The sequence below is a fragment of the Aotus nancymaae genome, unplaced genomic scaffold, assembly GCF_030222135.1.
Source record: "Aotus nancymaae isolate 86718 unplaced genomic scaffold, 86718_ANA_hifiasm-v0.15.2.pri h1tg000008l, whole genome shotgun sequence".
Lineage (NCBI taxonomy): Eukaryota > Metazoa > Chordata > Mammalia > Primates > Aotidae > Aotus > Aotus nancymaae.
Genome location: NW_026988419.1, coordinates 42083481 through 42104270, shown reverse-complemented (window position 1 = coordinate 42104270; position 20790 = coordinate 42083481). Strand labels below are relative to the sequence as shown.

Sequence of the window (20790 nt, the reverse complement as noted above, 5' to 3'; positions counted from 1 at the left end):
CATCTCATCTCTGTTGTTCTTAAGACTGATGTCTTTTGCTAAAAGTCTCCTTGTTCTTCATGTATATATATAATCAGGCTCCATCTTTCTTGAGAAGAATCACTTGACATCTCTAACTTTTCCCTATCAGTCTACTGATGCAAGTACTTAACACTGTCCAACAAGTAATTTGACAGATACTCTTTTCTAGAACAGTATTCATCCTAAACAAAACTTATATCATGTTATTTAATTGGTTTATCATGGGGTTGGCACAAGTTTTACCTTGACCAGAGCAATCATCCCAAAGTGCTAGAAACAGTAAATTCCCAGGCTAGGGAAGGTGATCCTACAATATTAAGATTAACGTCAGATTCCTGTTTTATGGACAGCATAGTAGTCTTTTCTTATTTGCTCTAGATAATTTAAAAAACAAAAACAAAAACAGAGAAATGATCTTGCTATGTTGCCCAAGCTGTACTTGAACTCCTGGGCTCAAGAAATTCTCTTGCCTCAGCCTCTCAAGTAGCTGAAACTATAGGTGTGCACCCCGGTGCCCAGTTAAATAAGAAAATATTCGGTGTGATCAACTACAAACAAGATTGTGCCAGAAACTGGCCAACAACAGTGGAACATAAGACCTCTGTTCCAGATTACTGGAAAACAGATGTCTGAAAGTCAAGAAGAATGTTCTAAGAAGAGGAAAGGAAGAATTCAGAAATCCAATGCGTTGCCTGGAGAAGGCCATTGCAAACATGAGCTAAACTGGGCTTAGATTCATCAAGAAAAAGAACCAATTCAAGAGATTTCAGAAGGTGGGAATAAAAGAGGACACAGCACCCGACAAAGAATGGGCAATAGGAAGAGGAGGAATGAAGAGAAAGAATATCTAGGGAGATGGTTTTATGTGAACCTGAGAATGGTGCCCGGAAAAGTGACCAGAAAACACAGAATGCAATCAAGGCCTAAGGACTTAGGGTTTGAAGCAGGACAGAATTAAGAGGAGAAACCAGGATTAGTTGTTCAGATTGGTTCTGTAACTAGGCTGTGAGTCTGTATTTTAACATCTGTATATTATCTTTAGCTCTAGATTCTCATCCTAGAGCCATGTAAATCTGGGATAATGTGTGTGATGGCTTTGGTGACTTTCTTACAAAAGGAGGTTGCTGAAGAAAGCTAAGTGCAGCACTGCTCTGTGAGGCTGGAGAACAGAGAAGTAGCCCATCACTCCTACTTCCTGGAGTTGGAAGAAAGCTGAACAAGTGTAGGTCTAATGGGATCAGCATTTAATCTCAGGGGCATTGGCTGTCCTTCGCCTTAAAGACCAGGTGATTTCTCTGGTAAGTTCTGCTCTTTTGGGGGTACTCTGTGCAGTCTTCCTCTCTGCAGTTAATTTTTCTCAGATGCTGGGGCACTTGAGGAGGAGAAGGAGTAGGGCTGGGTCATTTTCCTCATTTTTTCCTTATTAGAAACATTGAATTAAGAAGAGAGAACACTTAACAGCTGATTCATTATGGTCTCATTCTTACTGCTGGGATCTAAAGTACAAGAATTCTTCCCTTTGGAGGAAACATTTGCTTTGAATTAAGAAGAAATGTTGTTATTTACATTTGACCTATTTTCTCCAGACCTTAGTGGTTTCTAGGACAACACACTGAGGTTTTGAAGGAGGGGTGCAAAGGGGAGTGTTGACACATCTTTTTTGCCACTCCCTTCCCTGGTTGTCTTCTAAGAAGAACATCTATTCACTGCTGGCTTTGTGACTTGAGGCCAATTTTGAGTCAGTGTCACAACCACCAGATGGCATCAAAACCCAGTTTGAGCCTAGGATGGATGAAATCTGTAACTGACTTGAAAAATGTGTGCTGTCAGAATACAGTTAGGCAAGATTGATGAATATTCTAATTTCTTACTTGGAAACCAAGTCTCTACCTTTTTAGAAGAGACTATATGGACAAGGTGGGACCAGAAGCAGCTGAGGAGGAGTTAACTAAGAAGTTTCCCCCAGCTTAGTTAATAGAGCTATAGGATGGCCCTGGAACTCTTGTACACGTAGTTGGGAGCTGACCAGATTCTCAGAAATAACAAATACCTGTACTTTTGCCAGCAGAACTGTCTCAGGGTCCACAAACATCAGAACATAATACTTCAAATATGACATGAAAGGAAACACACAACTAGAAATAAAGCAACTCACCCTCACACCCCCCTGACACACACATCTTTTGATGCAGATGTATTTGTTGGCAATAAAACAAATCAAATAGAATTATAGAAGGTGAGGTAGAAATAGAGTCTACCTGGGAATCGTTGGTTGACACGTTGTACCAAATGATGGAGGCCCAAGCATTAGGTAACTGACTGACATTGGAAATCATCACCACAGGCAATGAACTGGTCTGGTTTGGGGAAAAAAAAGCATGACTTAGGAAATCTCAGAAAACAAACAAGAATCTGAGCAACAAATTATTTAATGTATATAGAGTTCATGATACCCTTGAGCTTTTTGTTTTATTTATTTATTGAGACTGGGTCCCAGTCTGTCACCCAGGCTGGAGTGAAGTGGCATGATCATCACTCACTGAAGCCTCCACCTCCTGGACTCAATCGATCCTCCTGCCTCTCTGCCTTCTGAGTAGCTGGGATCACAGACACATGCCACCACATCCAGCAAATTTTTGTATTTTTAGCAGAGATGGGAGTTTCACCTTGTTGCCTAGGCTGGTCTTGAATTCCGGGGCTCAAAAAATCCACCTGCCTTGGCCTCCCAAAATGCTGGAATTACAGGTGTGAACCACCACACCCAGCTATGCACAAGCTTTTATCAATTATATGTAACCAGAATATTATGTGAACTAGTGAACATTTGACATATTGATTTTCTAAATTAAAACAAAAGTAATGAATAGGGAATGTACTAAAACCTAGAAAATACCGAGCTTATATCTAGAAATGCTGACCAATTCCTGCAAATGTCATTAGTAAATAGTGTATGTTCTTTAAACACCTACCTCCAAATCCATGGTCAGGCCATAGAGGCAGATCTGTGTTTCAAAGGTTATGGAATGAAGTTCTTCAGTCACCATGTGACACCCCTAAGGGAGAGAGAAAAAATTGTTACCTCCCAAATGCATATTCACTATCTAATAGAAGACTTCTTTCTATATAAATTAATACATTCATTAATAAATTAATAAAATAAATGCCCCCAGACTGTCTCTATTATAGAACATTCCCTCTTATTGTCTTAAAAGTTATATACAGAGTTTGGAAAATCTTCATTTTCCCAAACAGAATGATTTTAAGTCTTCAAAACAAGATAATTTCTGGCTTTAAAAATTGTAGCATAGTTTTTTTTTTTTCAGTTGAAATTTAGACAAGTTGTTCTTTACTTTAGTATTTGAAAATTGGTCCTTTTGATTTACCAAATGTTAATAAAAACAGTCCGTATGTGCACAGGTATACAGATACAAGTCTTAGTGTCACAATGAATTTGTTTAAAAAGAATGCAAGACCTCCTTCTGGTTTAACATGTATTTTCCTCTGTTCCCTCTGTTCCCTCCCTGCCTTACCTCCAATAAGGTAATAGCTGGAGTTTTATTCATTTTCCAATAAAGTAAAACTGTAATCTAGATCCCTGAGTAAAAGGTTGAGGAGTGCAGAGTGAGGGTAGAACAAAGAACCCAGAGGTTGAAAGCACTGAGTGCCCTGAGGCTGCAGACTGTAAACCAGGATGTGCTTTAAGACCCCCAGCTCAGGCAGTGAGGTCTCCACCTCTCCTGACCTGGGCAGAGAAGGGAGATTTGCTCTTTGGGGCAGATGAGTCAGAGGAATTACAGAGGCTGTCTACATTCTGGAAACAAGGTCAAGCTGCAGGCAGGGGTTAGGTGCTGTGTGTGCTGAAGAGAGGAAGGTCCTGTGAAAGTTTACGGTTGAGCCCATGCTTGTCCCTCCTCCGACATCTAGAGCCAGGCTTAAAATCTCCTGGAAATGTATCTGGGAAGTGGACCACACCAAGGGAGGTAACATACAAATACTGCCTTTTACATCCACCACCGCCCCCCAGCAACCCATTGAAACAACCAGATTCTAATAATCACCCTAAGTCTACAGTTCCCAACATGCACATAGAATTTTCAGGCAGTTTTTTAGTACCCTTCTCTTAATTATTTACAGCAAATTGATGATCATCAGGCTTTGACAAAGCCTCTCACATGAAATGAGCATACAAAAACAAAAAACTCAGAGGAAATGTAAAAAAAAGAAGAATATAAGAAAACAGTGAAAAAAGTCTCCTGTATTCAGCTCAGTCTATTCAATAAATATATGGCATGTTGAAGGAGCAAATCAACCATCTGCAATGGGAAGACAGTGCTTAGACACTGATTTGAACAAGCCAACTGTAAAAAGCCCTTTTTGAGGCAATGGAGGAATTTGAATACAAAATAGGATTTTTTTAAGGAAGGCTTTTTAAAAGTTGTTGTTTTGGTTTTTCTGATAAGGGTATTGTGGTTAGATTTAAACATTTCTTATATTCTAAAGATACCTGTTGAAGTATCTATTTTATACTATACTATCTGGAATTCAAGAACTCCAGAAAAATGTATATATGGGGGAAAATAGGTTAAATATGATAGGCAAATATTAATCATTGTTGAAGTTAGGTGATGCATAAATCCATTCCATTGTATTTTCTCTCTACTTCTGTATATATTATGTTAAAACATTAAACACTTTAAATGTTTATATTTGTATATATTTGAAAATGTTCAAAACATGAAAACACTTTTTGAAAACTATATAAGACAAATATTAGATCAGTGAAACAAGAATAGAATATTATAAGAAACATTCCCAAAATAATAAAGAACCATTTAAAATATAATAAGAACAATAGACCAGTCAGTAAAAAGATTGGACATAGAGTAGAGGAAATTTCCCAGAATGTAAAATAAACAAACAAAAACCCTCAAAGAAATAAAAAATGGAATAGAAAAGACAGCAAATAAAGAATCAATACATGAACTGCAACAACAAACTAACACAAGTTCCAGAAAGAGAACAGACAAAAGGGAGTAGAGGAAATACCAAAGACATAACCAAATTCAAACTCTTATACACTACTTATGGAATTGTTACAATCACTGTGGAGAACAATTCTTCAGTAACTAGAAAAGTAGAAGATGCACATTACCTATATACAACAATTCTTTTTGACGCATCTGATTCTGACTCATCTGCTACCAAATATATTTGTCAAAGATTTTTTGCACTCATATTAAGAAAAAGACTTGTAGAAGAATGTTAATTGAAGAATGTTTATAGTAGAACTGTTTATAATGCTAAAAATGATTCATCAATAGGAGAATAGCTAGATACACTGTGTACATTTATAGAGTAAGAAACTATATAGCATTGGAATAAGTGATCCACAGCAACAAGAATCAATGTAGGAATGAGTCTCAGAAAATATTTTGTTGAGCAAGGAAAGCAAGTTGCGGTAACATATATACATAAAGATGCCATTGATGTAAAATCTAAATTAATCATACAGAATAATAAAAAGTACGTAGAAACATGTTCATTCATAGAAAAATTATAAAGGCATTCTTGAAAACAATAAACATCAAAATTCAAGACAATGGTTACCTCTGCATTGGGAGGTGGGTAGGTACAGAAAGGAAAAGGATTAAAGGGGGATACCAGGTGTCTTCAACTATATTTGCAAAGTTTGAATTTTTAAGCTGTTTGATGAATGTTCATTCTATTATTCTTTATGTTTTTATATGTTTTCAATAGTCTATAAAAATGAATAATACAATAAAACTTCACAAACTGAAGGACACGAGTGTTCAAATTGGAAGGACCCATGAACGTCTGGCACAATAAATAAATGAAGAGCCGCACTAAAACTCATTGATGTAAAATTGCAGTAAACCAGTTTAAAAGTTTCAGAAGTAGATCATCCTGGTCAACATGGTGAAACCCCGTCTCTACTAAAAATACAAAAAATTAGCTGGGCATGGTGGCACGTGCCTGTAATCCCAGCTACTCAGGAGGCTGAGGCAGGAGAATTGCCTGAACCCAGGAGGCGGAGGTTGCGGTGAGCCGAGATCGTGCCATTGCACTCCAACCTGGGTAATGAGCGAAACTCCGTCTCAAAAAAAAAAAAAAAAAAAAAAGTTTCAGAAGTGCAGGAATAAAAAGGCATTTATAAATGATTAAGAAACAGAATACAAGATAAGTAGAAGACAATGGAATAGTATTTTAAGGATTAGGAGGAAAACAGATTTCTAATCCAGAATTCTATATCCAGCCAAACTATCAGTCAAGGATGAATGGAAAAAATCTTTCTAAGATATGCAAAGCCTCAGGAAATCTGGCTCCCTAGTACTTTTTCTCTGGAAACTACTGAAAGAATCTCTTGAATAAAAAGGATACAGTAACCTAAGAAAGAGAAAGACATGAACCCAGCCAGGAGAAAGGGGTGGGACTCCCTAAAATAATGGCGAAAGGAAGTTTCAAAAACAAACAAACAAACAAGAAAAACCACAACTCCACAATTGCACAACAGGATGAGAGGGCAAGTAGCCAGGACTGGAGCCAGAAGATGGAGGGCTCCCTAAGTGATGTTGCAAAGAAAAAAGGAAGAAGAAAGGAACTCTTAGATTGACATGTTTGACCAAATTGTAAGGACTTTTCTAGTCCTGATGGAAAGTTTGGGTCTTAATTAGTGACAGGTACCTAAATTAATCAAATAAAAACTCAGGGAAACTATTATATCCAAGGAAAACTAAAAGTAATACAAAAATGGAAATACAATCATAGTATGCTGTATGGCCCAGCTATTAACAATTTTTATGTAATCATAGTAAGGTAAACATTGAATACATTGAGTAAGTGAAAATATGTTATATAATGATACTGTGAAGATGGGGGAGAATTTCTATGTATGGAGAGCTGTTACAAGAAAGACATAGCTTAATCTTTTATAGAAAATCAAGAGTTAGATATATAAAATTTTTAAAAATCAAGAGATATCAGCATTAGCATGATATTTACAGCTCAAGAAATGATCACATCCTGGGAGGAGTTTGGGATGGAAAGAAGCAGGAAATTGCAGTTAGTCCCTGATAAAATTTTATAGTAGGTGAAAAAGGACCCAGCAGTATTGTCATCACCTAAAAGCTTGTAAGAAAAATAGGATCTCTGGCCTCATCCCAGGCCTACTGAATCAAACTCTGTATTTTAACAAGAATCCTGGGTGGAATTTGGGAGGAATTATTCTCAATGTGTGTATCCTCATTATGTTTAATCTCAAAAGGGACATGGAAAATTTGGAGATATAAAACTTCAACAATGTGTAAAATGAGCCCTTGGAACCTGTGAACAAGTAGGATTACCTAAATCAGAAAAGTCAGGGTGGGGGGTTGGAGGTGGCAGGGTCACCTGAGAAGAAAAGGAGGACAACACTAGCTATGCATTAATAATAAGTCAGAATTCTGTTTGCATTTGAAATTTGAAATAATGAAAACAGTCTAGTATGATGATACGAATAACAATTATGTGATTATGTGAGAAGACTTCCTTGATAATGAGAATGCTACGTTTAGGATTTGTTATTGAGAAGGAAGTAATTATTTGTAATACCTTACATTGCCTGCAGGTCGTTCTATTGACTAGGGTGGAATCACTTCCTACTGGGTTAGTAGAAAGTTATGTTTAATAAAAATTTTGCTTAACAATCCTTTAGACCACCCCTAAAAGTACTCCCAACACGTCAACACATCAAACAGCCAGTTTCTCTTCTCCAGCCCCTTTATATTAAAATAAGTTGCTCTTTCTTTGGTTGAGCATGAGATGAACTAGTTGTCTTGAGTGTAGGCACCAAGTTGGACAGAAGGTGCATTTTTAAACAATAGAAAATCTCACTGCCCTCTACGGAGGGGGTGCTTACACTATGCCAAACATGAGACAACTGAAGGATCTACAACTTCCACTTCATGTTCACTAATGGGTGCCTTTTAGATTCTCTATGTGTTCAATGATGGAACTCATCATTGAACCATGGTGATACAAGCCTGTGCAGAACATTTGAGAGGACTCTACAGTTTAATTTCTTTTTCTTTTCTCTTTTTTGAGATGGAGTCTTCCTCTGTTACTCAGGCTGAAGTGCAGTGGCATGACCTCAGCTCACTGCAACCTCTGCCTTCTGGGTTCAAGCGATTCTCCTGCTTCAGCCTCCTGAGTAGCTGGGACTATAGGCACACACCATCAAGTCCAGCTAATTTTTGTATTTTTAGTAGAGACGGGGTTTCACCATATTGGCCAGGCTAGTCTCAAACTCCTGAACTCAAGTGATTCGCCCGTCTCGACCTCCCAAACTGCCAGGATTACAGGTGTGAGCCACCACACCCAGCCTACAGTTTAACTTCTATGAATAAATATACCTGATCATTCAGTACATATAGCTTCCTCAGCTCTTTGAGTTATGGAACCTGTGTGTTAATCAGCCAAACATCAGGGTCTTAAAAGTGTGAGAAACCAGGATTCCACAGACAGAGCAATGATACTCAAGGTCGTCCATTAACTTTGGAAAAAGACTTTATGCTTTAGATAGTACCTTACTGAACTGAAATGTGGGTGGTAAGAGGGTGATTCTTTTCTCTGTGATTCAAAATAACTTCTAATGTTTACTTTACATTTCTGATGCAATTGTGGGGCACATTTAGAATGAAATACAGCAAGGAAGCTGACAAACAATACAGAAGACAGGAGGAAAGATGCTCTGACCAAACAAAGCATCATTAGTTTTCACAGCCTGCATGGCCATCACAGTCTTCATTATTTCATCAATGTAGTCTAAGCTAGAGACACTATTCAGTCTCCCATCCTCAGGGTCCATTCCTCACAGAAGCATCATAGATAAGATGCACCATTAATGTTTGTATCAAAGCCATCCTAATCATTCAAGGTGATTACAGATAGAAAATATCCATATTAATGATATTTACATTATCTGGCACTGAATATTATAGCTAGATCGACTGTATTGTACTTCTAAAGAAAAATGCCCATTGGAAAACCTGTTAAGAAACTGGAAAACTGGTCAACCAACTTAATCAGGGCTCCACTTGGGGAAAAAAAAGATACAACCTGATAAAAGGTAGGTCTAGATGTCACCATATTCTTCTCTGTTTCCTCTGCTCAGTGTCTAATAATACACCTTGGAAACCTAGGATATATTACTAACAAGTGGTAATGGCTTTTAACTTGACAGAAAACCTCTGCTAAGAAAAATATGACTTGGATAAAGGGTGATTTTCACCCAAATTTCTTGCTCATCTTTTAACGATCCATAATTTATGATAACGTCCCACATGGAAAACTATGTAGAATAGAATAGAAACAATTAAAACAATCCTTTCAATTAGTGAATATTGAGCACCTATTATGTGCTGGACACTGGGTTAGATGCTGGGAAACAATGAGAAGAGAGGGAAACAGTGGTCCAATCACATGAGAGATAGCCTTTAATCACAGAATCACAGAATCAGAAGACAGGAATATAAAATGACAACTCTGCTTAGCCCATAAAATAAGGGTGTCTGGATGCTGTTGCATTCTAAAATGTCTAAGGTTTTAATAATATTTTTGTACAATTCTCCCTCAAAAAAGTGTTGCAACTCTTTAAATTAGTTCAGCAAGAAATCAACTTGCTGTGCAAATGCCTGGGCTAGCTGGGGTGTGAGTAGTGTGTCTGTGTTTGAGAACACTGAACCTTGAAAGAACATCTGTTTGGCTATTTTGTTAAATGAAACTCAAGTCACCCAGGCTTCACTAATAGCTTCATTGTGCTTCATGACTTTCCACCACATAAACAAAATTACCTAACACCTCAGTCTGTGGCTAAAACTGTCATTTATCAGTTAAAGCCCACTGACAAAGAGCAAACTGGAGAGACTACAATTCCAGCTTCTCTATTCAAACAGTTTTCACATTTCAATAATCACTCTCTAGCTGGCTCCCTGCTAGATAAGGGCCTCCAGGGAAAGGTTGCTTCCTGGGAATGTTTGTTTTACGGGACAGATGGATGGGCTCAAAGCCTGGCCACTTGCTAGGTGATGAAATCATTTACTCACATTGACTCTTCCCAGGAGAGAATAGAGGTGAGAGAAAGGCAGTGATTGCTAAAGCTGATTTTATTCCCACTGTCAATCATTTAATAACTATTTGATACAAGCTCTTACAACCACAACAGTAGAATGAAGGGACCCACAATTTGTGTGTGTGTGTGCACGCGCGCGCGTGATGGGAGTGACGGGCATTGGAGTGGTAGCAGGAATGCGAGACAGGAAATCCCATGAAGGGGCATACACAAATGGTGACCTGAGGTTTCAGGGACCTGGAGCTGGAAAGGGGAAGTGCCCAGGGTTTTGATAGGGACACATCTCCAGTAGAGTACTTGGCAGGTAAGCAGAGAAGGATAAAGATCAGCAGTTGTCTGAAGTTAGGTACCTCCTTTTAGAGCCCAGTTTTCCCATCTGTGTAGACACCTGCTCCCTCCAGAGGAGGCTGATCTGTAAATGTCATCGCCAACATCTACACAGCCCACCACCACTGACTCATGCACAGCTCATTTGGTCCTCACGACAGTCCTTAGAAGTGTAGGTTAACATTAGCACCACTTTGTAGATAAGGAAATTGGGAGTTAGAGAGGTTAAGTGGCTTGTGCAAGCTCAGACTGCCCGAAGAGGCAGAAACCAACACAGTGCTACCTCCACCATCTCACCGAGGCCGACACAGGTGCAAAAGGAGACACAGCAGACAAGAGAGGTCAACAGCATTTTCTGAAGATGCATTATTTTAAATTATGGTGTGAGACAGCCACGATTTCTGAGCGGGTGGGCAAGGGGCAGCAACTCTGTGAGATAGATGGGGTGAGGTGACTGGGTAGGAGGAGTGCCAACCAGCTCGCCTTTACAGGGAAGACTCTGCAACCCAGAGGTAGCATAGCAGAGGGGCCAGGAGCAGGGACACGGGATCAGACTGCCATGGTTTTATCTTGGCCCTGCCATCGACTGCCCCTGTAATCTTGAGTAAGCTGTGCAACCACTCTGTGCCTCAGTTTCCATAACTGAAACAAGTATGAGGCTAATAGTACCTACTTCACAGTCCTGTTGCAAGAATAGCAGAAATCAGTATTAGTGAAGCTCTTAGTGTCTACGAGGATTGTTGAAGTCATTCTTAGGAGGCTGTGAACTGCTACAGGTGCTCACAGATAAGCAATAGCAACTTGCTGGAACTTGAAAACGAGGTTAGGATAGCCTGCTTCCTGTTTTCCAGAAATCTGTTACCATAATTCCTGGCCTCATGACTTTATGAACTTCACTTTATTGCTCCCTCTTCCCTCACTCTTTCCTAACCTTCCTGTGATCATCCCTACTGAATGGCCAAGACCCTGATTCCCGGCTTATCTTCCTTCACATTTTGTGACTACTCCTGCTGCACACAGGATAGTCCCTAGGAGTCAGTATAAAATTCTACCAACAGGTGGAGCTCAAAGAATAGATTAAATAAAATGAACCCGATTCAGCAAACCCAAAAAAAAAAAAGGGAAGAAATAAAAATCATTCTGATATGACTGTATGATTTTGCTATTCATCAAAAAATAAGAGGAAATAAATTGAAAGCAATATAAGTAGACAGTGTTAATAAGACAGTGGTTGGTTTTTCTACAGTGGAAGATGATTTACTTAGATTTCTGTCTCTAGGGAAATCCAAATGAAGATTTTCATTTTATATTCATAAAGATGACAATATACTACAAGAGGTGAGCTATTTGGATTTATTCTCATTCGATTTGTTTTACTTAAAAAAAGTTCAGGATGATGATTCTTAGTCTGTTCAGATTCATAAATAATACTCAGAAATGTCAAGCTGAATGAAATGTTGCAACTCTGGCCAGAATTCCAAGGAGATGTGTGGAATGAGCTTTTATTTAAAATGTGCTAATGTTTAGGAAGTTTAGAAAACCTTTATGGGTTTCTATAAGCTGGGAAGAACAACTCCCATTCATTTGTTTTACTAGAATCTCCTTAAACTCAAAAACTCTATTCCTGTGATTTCTTTGACTGCAGAGACCTGCTTAGGGGGCTCTGCCCTGAGCAGCAACTCTACCCTGGAAGACTGAGCTCGTCTTTGGTGGTCCTATGATGTTTGGCAAATGATCTTTAAGACACAGTTCAGGGAATGAAGAATTCTTGGAGGGCAAAATGGTAGGGCATTAAATCTTTTGTGATGGATCTTTATGGTTTTGTGGGGTGTGATAAATTGGATGTCATTGGATGCTGGATTTATAAAGTGCTTTTCTTCCAAATAATTCAAAGATCTCTTTTATAGGAGCTGTGACTGTAAAGCCTAGAGTTTGGATCCATATGAACCACCCCAGAAATAAACCTCATTGTTTCAAAATTGCATCATGTAGGTGGTTTTACACTTGCAGCACCTCTGAACAGGGACTGTTGAGCATTACTATCCTGATCTCTTGGAGGAAAAAAACTGCAATATTTCTTCATCAGATCATTTGCCAAACATCACATTTTCAGGCCCTGGCAGAGCATGTACTCAAACCCAGGTTTTCTAGTTCCAAATATATAGGTCATGGACTTATGCCTTAGTTTCTAGGTCAACTCAATAGACGTTCTCCAAGGTCATGTCCAGTTCATGCTTTGACTGCTCGATCAACTACTAACTCAAATGTGAGTACTCAGACTGCATCAGTTGGTTCCTTCATTCAATTCGTCTAGTGAAATGCAAACATTAGAGAGCAAGGTGATTGATACCTCAAAATAATAAGGTTGGTTTTTATCCTGCATATCATAATTGCAGGGTAAAAAAAAAAAAAAGCCTAACTCCATGTATGTGAGAAAATGAGTGAATGAAAAATGAAGAATCACAAAGATATTTCTTGATAATGGACTGACTAAAGAAATTATGGCACACCTATAAAATGCAATGTAATGCAACCAATTTAAATTATGTTCTCTAAGAATATTTAAAATTATGAAAAATTGTTCTCCAGGCTGGGCACAGGGGCTCAAAAAAAAAAAAAAGGATACATGAATACATTGCTATATGAAAAAAGCAGGCTATGAAGCAATGAGTATCTTTTTTTTTTTTTTTTTTTTTTTTTTTTTTTTTTTTGAGACTAAGGCTCACTCTGTTGCCCAAGCTGGAGTGCAATGGCGTAATCTCGGCTCACTGCAACCTCTGCCTCCCAGGTTCAAGCGATTCTCCAGCCTTAGCCTCCCGAGTAGCTGGGATTACAGGTGCCAGCCATTATGCCCAGCTAATTTTTGTATTATTAGTAGAGATAGGGTTTCGCCATGTTGACCAGGCTGGTCTCAAACTTCTGATCTCACAATCCATCTGCCTTGGCCTCCCAAAGTGCTGGGATTACAGGCGTGAGCCACCTGTGCCCAGCCTGAGTATCATATATTTTTAAAGTAATATACACATAAATAAAAGACTGGAATGATGTATACCAGGATGTTAATAGTTATTTTCTTTGGAGGGTGTTATTATATGTTATTTTTATTTTCTCTTTTAAAAAAAACTTCCTCATATTTTCTGCAGTTATCAAGCTTTACATCTATAATCAGAAAAACATGAATTTTATTTTATATGAAGTCAAGCAGTTTAAAAGCTTTGTAAAAATAAAATATTATAAGATCTGTTCCCAGAAAAATTCTGTAGGAGAAAACATTTCCTACCTCATTTCCTTTACCTCCAGCACTGGACTTCATTTCCTTTGGTTGCTTTGTAAAAGAAAACAACAATATTTAGATGGAGAAGCATTATCAGCTACATATTAAGTCGGTTGTACCTGTTGCAGTCGTTTTCTTGGCCACAGTTTTGACTTCTAGAACAGCAACATATTTTCAGACTCATTGAAACCTGACACAACTGCCCAGATTTAAGAGAGAGGAGCTTCCTGTCTCACCCCATGGGATGCCACTTTAGAAACTTGAGTTGGCTTATCACTAAGACTTTAGCTTTCAGCCAACATTTTCAAGAAAAGAAATCATGCTGAGAACTTTCAGAATCTATACAGCACTCGTTTGTGCCTGGAAAGAATCATTTTGGCTAAGCTATGGGTGATGATTCCCAGTCCCTGAGAAACCAAGTCTAACAGAGAGGACTAGAAAAATAAACTATAGGGCAGAGTGTACCATATAGCATAGTAAGCCATTAAATGGCATTAGAGAGGAAGAAGACTCGCTGACACAAAATAAATGTGCACTGATATAGATTACTGAATGAAAAAAAAGAGGCAGAAAACAAATAATATAGTGTGTATTATTTGATCCCACTTTAAAAACAATTACATAAAAATATTTTAGATAAAAGGACAAAGTTATAAAAAATAAAGATGTTAATAGCATTGCAAGGTGGTGAAATTATAGGTTACAATTTTTAAATTTTTGACTTTTATTTTCTATATTTATTTTGTATTAAAAAGGAATTAAAGTTTTATGCATAAAATAAATGTGAAAATGCTTTGGAAGAGCAAAGGAGCACTGTAAAAACTGAGGTTTTGTTATTTTATATATTGTACCTGCTAAAATAAAGACCTCACTGATTTTTGGTGCGTTCCTTGTTCTCCCTTTTCCATGTGACTTTTTTGGGAGACAGACATTTCTAAGTTAAGCTCTTCCTGCTTCCCTTATTATTAAACATGGCCTCTTGTTGAAAGTTCCTGGAGGGTAGGAATTGAGCCTAACAAAATAGAGTGTGAGTTACAAGGACGTCTATAATACATTGTTCTTTATTACATTTTATTTATTTGGCAGTTCACACGGGAAGGATTCATTTAAAAAAAAAAAAAAAGCAAAAACAAAACCATACTCCTCAATACTAAAAACCAAACAAAAACAACATCAAAACCAGAAATCAGAATAAATTTACGTATGCAGATATCTTTCTGTTAAGCTACATTTTATCTTTTAGAAAGTAGACTTTTTGAGGCAGATTCAATGGTGCCCAAACATTTAGTGAGGCAATTGCTAAACATTAATAAGCAGGAGGAGTAACGTGGTTTCTAGCAAGAAAAGCAGTAAGGTCTTTGGGAATCTAAGAACTATGCAAAGAATTAGAAAGGCGGCAGGAAGAGAACTCTAGGTCAAGAGGAAGTGGTAAAAACAAGAAGCAACAGGATGAGGCTGGGTCAGAGCTTTCTAGACATGCCAAGGTGAACTATTTACAGCTGCTATACCCAGGAGCATCCTATTTCCCCAAGCTAGCCTCCTAAAATGAAAGCGCTTTTCACCAGACATGATTATCGGAGATATAAAAATGAAACCAGGAATGCCTATCCATTATTGCATGTGTGTGTGTGTGTGTGCCTTTGTACTTTTATATTTAGATATCATCGTTGTACATATTTTTGTGGTACATGTGATATTTTGATACATGTATATAATGTATAATAAATCAGCGTAACTGGGATATTTATAACATAATTTATATTTTCTTTGTGTTGGGACCATTACAATTCTTCTCTTCCTGCTATTTAAAAATATACAATAAATTGTTATTCCCTTCTATACTATTTTTGTTTTTGAGTCTTAGTCTTGCTTTGTCACCCAGGTTGGAGTGCAGTGGCACGATTTCAGCTCACTGCAACATTCGCCTCCCAGGTTCAAGCGATTCTCCTGCCTCAGCCTCCCAAGTAGCTGAGATTACAGGCATGCATCACCACACCCAGCTAATTTTTGTGTTTTTAGTAGAGATGGGGTTTCACCATGTTGGCCAGACTGGTCTCGAACTCCTGACCTCAGGTGATCTGCCTGCGTCTGCCTCCCAAAGTGCTGGAATTACAAGTGTGAGCCACCACACCCAGCCCCTTCTACACTATTGAATACCAGAATTTATTTCTTCTGTCTAACTGTATCTTTGTACCTCTTAACTGACTTCTCTTTATCCCCCTGCCCCACTTCGTTTCCTAGCCTCTGGTAGCCACCATTCTACTATCTGCCTCCAAGAGATCTGCTTTTTTAGTTCCTACATGAGTGAGAACATGCAATATTTATCTTTCTATGCCTGGCTTATTTCATTTAACATAATGACCTCCAGTTCCATCCATATTGATGCATATGACACGGTTTCATTCTCTCAATGGCTGAATAATATTCCACTGTGTAATACTTCTCCATTTTAAGACAGATTATCTCTGTCCTTATCAGCAAAATATACTGACCAACTCCTATGCACGCTTAGGTACTATGTCTTCATTGCTTATAACTCAGACCTTCTGAACAAAGGTTCAGTGTTCTTTCTACCATTTTAATTATTCACTGTTGGCGTGTTTTATTTGTCAATATGGTTCCTGATTTCTTTTCTTTTTTTGAGACGGAGTCTCGCACTGTCGTCCGGGCTGGAGTACAAGGGCGCGATCTCAGTTCATGCAATCCCCGCCTCCCGGGTTCAAGCGATTCTCCTGCCTCAGCCTCCAGAGCAGCTGGGACTACAGGCACCCGTCACCACGCTCGGCTAATTTTGTTGTATTTTTAGTAGAGACGGGGTTTCACTATGTTGACCAGGCGGCGGAGGTTGCAGCATCCTGACCTGGTGAACCGCCGGCCTTCGCCTCCCAAAGTGCTGTAATTACAAGCCACCGTGCCCGGCCACTTTCTAATTTGAAATAAGAAATGTTTAAGCATAGAATATACTGTTATAAGGCCTCTTAGTAAAGATGTCTCTGATTTGGGGGAAAAAAAGGCTTGTGTAACTTTACTGCTAAACTTACCAAATGTCGAAATTCTACCGAGAGACTCCCATTGGAAGATTCTTCAATAGACATGGCTTTGACATTAGTTCCACAAAGTACAAATCTTCGATTGCTGGAGAGGAAATCTTAGCTATTTACATGATCTCAGGTAAAATAGAGCAGTAATAAAGATTCCACAAAATAAATGTCTTACCTTAGAGTTGAAACATTCCTGTAAACCCAAGAAGATTCTTTAAAATGAGCTATTTAATAGATCTAGGAACAACTTTCTATGATACTTTATTTATTTATTTACTTATTTATTTAGAGACAGAGTCTCGCTCTGTCACCCAGGCTGGAGTGCAGTGGCACCATCTTGGCTCACGACAACCTCTGCCTCCCAGGTTCAAGTGATTCTCCTGCCTCAGCCTCCTGAGTAGCTGGGACTACAGGCATGAGCCACCACACCTGGCCTCTATGATACTTTAAAGGTTAGTAGATAAAATTGATTTAAAGTTTTTATAATAAAAATTTAAAGTTAAACATTGAGTTTTGTTAAATGTTTGAACTTCAAAGTCAAATATTTGAAGTACATTGTTAGATTAGTAAATTTAAAAGATCAAAATTATTCTATAAAATAAGGGTCATTCATTTTAAATAGTCTTTCACAATTCAAAATGATATTAGAAAACTTACTTGTCAATTGATGCTTTAACCTTTACCTGATAGTTTAGTTCTGGTAATTTTATTAGTAGTCTGAAAAGAGATATCAATAAAAAAAAAAACAAAGATAAAAATTGAAAGTGTTTTAAAACTTTTTTATATTTAAACATTTAAATATATTTATGGAATATGTATATAAATAAACCTTACATTATCTACAGTTATATGATAGTATGTTTTAAGGATGTACAACGCCTCTTCAGTTTGCCATGTTACTAATGTTGACATCAGTCACATAATAGCATTATTGACAAACATTTGGAAAGTGTTTTCATATTGCTTCAGTTGATATTTGATGGATAATACAGTGGCTGGGTCAGAAAAAAAAAGCTTATATTTTGGCTAAGCCCAAATCTGAGTTAAATGTATAGATATAAAAAATTCTTATATGGCTTAATTTTATCCTCATATTACCAAAAAAAAAAAAAAAAAAAAACACTTTGTAAATGTTAATGATGAGTATTTTATGGTGAATATACTAAGAAAGACCTCTAGTAAAATATTGAAAATCCCAATTTGAATGTATTTGAAATCTTTCAAAACACTATATTAAAATAACAGCAAAAATGTTCATTAAAAAACCAACTTCAAATGAAAAAGTAATGGAAGTTCAATATAAAAATTTCTTTAATTCCTTCTGTGTCAGTCCATCCGTTATTCTTTTGCTTTCTCTAACTCCTCAGATTTGTCTCCTGTGATGTAACCTACCTGTGGGTTCAGTGCAGTTTCAGAGATAGTCATTCAGTCCCTCACACATTCATTCATTTACTCATGCCCTCATCCTAAACTTTGCTCATTCACTCAGCATGCACTGAGCTCCTCATATTTGCCCAGTACAGCCTTAGGTACCAGAGAACTGGTATAGCAAAGATTTCAGGAGGGAGAAATGTGAACATGGCTCTACATGAAAGGAGGGAGTCCAGGCACACAGATGGAATATAGAGAATATGGTGATAAGCAACTCACTGGCATTAGAGAAATGAAATCATAGCTCATACAAACAAAAGGGTGGGTTGAATGTTGCAAAATGTTGAAAGTCCTGTACAAGGCACAAGATTGGTTCAGGGTTTGGAGTATGTTGAATGTGCAGCCATTGGTAATGAACGGTGAGAAGGGGGCATAGTCATATAAAATAAGGCCAGATGTTTTTCTCCTCCACCTTCTTTTTATACTATTTCAGGAAGGATCTGATTCACTGTAAGATGCTGATGAGTCCCACTGAGTCCAAGTTCATCCTTTCCTTTGAAACAGGAAGATGCAATGGTATGGCAAAGAGGGGTTTTAGGAAAACCTTGATTAAGGGATCACCTATCAAGATGATGGGTAATAGGGTGTAGAGAAGGAGGAGGGAGACACAGTAGGTAGACGAGGAAGACAGAACCTACAATCAGGGACTAAAATTCTATGCCTCTGGCAATCAGTTCACACAACATGCAAGTGGTGCTGCTTCAGAGTACCTCTTCCACTTGGAAATTTTTTTGCTAGGCAATCCCTACCCAACTCCCCTTTTGCCCCAGAGAGCATCTTAGACTTACTATATCATCTATAGGAGTGCCTCAAGGAAAAGTAGAATGTCCACCACTTCTCCATCCTAGTTCCCTTTATTGTCACTCTCCTCCGAGTTATATAGAGATGTGGGAATGAAGAATGAACAACTTTTGATAATTCCTATTTTATTTTATTTTACTTTATTATTTTATTTTATTTTTTTGAGACGGAGTCTTGCTCTGTCACCCAGGCTGGAGTGTAGTGGTGTGATCTCGGCTCTCTGTAATCTCTGCCTCCCAGGTTCAAGCGATTCTCATGCCTCAACCTCCTGAGTAGCTGGGATTACAGGCATGCACTGACATGCTCAGATAATTTTTCTGTTTTTAGTAGAGATGGGGTTTTGCCATGCTGGCCAGGCTGGTCTTGAACTCCTGATCTCAGGTGATCTGCCTTCCTTAGCCTCTCAAAATGTTGGGATTACAGGCATGAGCCACCATGCCTGGCCAACAATGCAACTTAAAAAGGAACCTAGCCTTTGCCTTTTGTTTTCAGTTCTTAAATCTTGGTGCAAAATTCACACAAAGAAACTGATTAAGAATTTTAATCAGTGTCTTAAAAAAGCAAACTGAAGACAAATGCCTTCTCTTTAAAAATGGAGTTCCAATAGTGATATATGATCAGCAACCCCATCATAGAACCTTAAATTGCTCTGTATCATGACATCACCACCTCTTGACATGTTAGTCTGTGGTTTCAGTTTTCCAGAGGTTACCTAGAGATTAAGCATTTAAAGCTTTAGTTCTTGAAGTTTGAGGCATGATGAGAATCTTTGAAAGTAAGAACTCAAACTCATTGTTCTCAGCATCATTAGGGACAACTGTAAGTTTTGATTGCTCATGCTAATAGAAAGGATCAAATTCACAGAGAAAGCAAAGCAACAATAACACAAAAGTTATGTCTTTAACTCAGGGACACAATAGAGATATATGGAAAACTGTGGTTTTGAGAGTTTTTGTGGAAAGTCCAATAAGCCAGTTACTGGGTAATCACAGGAGACGAATTTGCCACTATATTTCCTGGATAGGATATTCAAAGCCTTCCAGAATCTGTCCCCAGTCTGTCCTCTCAATTCTGTCTCTCCCTGCCCCTCATGATTACCAGACAGACCGAGGAAGCCATTATTTCTATACTCTTCCTCTCCTACAATCCTCTGGGTGATCAATCTCTCCAGTCTTTTCTCAAGTCAGCCTTTTCAGTCATTCATTTCATTGTGCCTGATATTATGATTCCACACTTTCAGGCTAATATCCCTCATGTCTTCATCCGCACTGTCATGCTCTTGACAAGCAGGACTCTCATATTAACATTTCTGTGGGTATTTCCTAAGGCGCAGAGCTGGCACACAGCAGATGGTTCAACAAAGAATAGCTGAATGCAAGCCACAGTGAGAGAAACTGGCCTTGATTACCCAGAAACTATAGCTCCACAAACACATGAAATAGTAGAAGACATTCTGCCTACCTTAGTTTTACAGTGAACTGAATTAGGGTTTTAAGTACCAACGGCCTCTGAGGGTGGGTTGGCATACATGGCTGTCGCTCAACCACAAATGAGCTATATAAAAAGGAAATAAAGCACGTCATTTGAAAACATTGAAAATATCGACAGACTGAAAACCACAGAGGAACAGGATGCTATCCACTCATAAAGTCCAAGTTTTCTACATTTAGAAGATATTCAAACCCCCAATTAAACTCAAATCTTCACAATGACTTTTCATAAATGATTTAACAGCAGTAAATGATTCTTAATTGTTATAATTGAGCCAT

General features: G+C 38.1%; 1 protein-coding gene across 1 annotated transcript in view; it reads right to left on the bottom strand.

Annotated features, from left to right (window-relative positions):
* STAT4 (signal transducer and activator of transcription 4) overlaps nucleotides 1–20790 on the bottom strand; it is a 108812-nt gene that overhangs the window by 6986 nt on the left and 81036 nt on the right. The window contains exons 10-16 of the mRNA XM_064373230.1: nucleotides 20483–20575; nucleotides 17447–17506; nucleotides 16965–16982; nucleotides 16790–16883; nucleotides 13755–13799; nucleotides 2991–3074; nucleotides 2280–2378 (exon numbers count right to left, since the gene is read on the bottom strand). Of these exons, the coding sequence (XP_064229300.1) occupies nucleotides 2280–2378; nucleotides 2991–3074; nucleotides 13755–13799; nucleotides 16790–16883; nucleotides 16965–16982; nucleotides 17447–17506; nucleotides 20483–20575 (493 nt within the window). The remainder of the gene's footprint in view (nucleotides 1–2279; nucleotides 2379–2990; nucleotides 3075–13754; nucleotides 13800–16789; nucleotides 16884–16964; nucleotides 16983–17446; nucleotides 17507–20482; nucleotides 20576–20790) is intronic.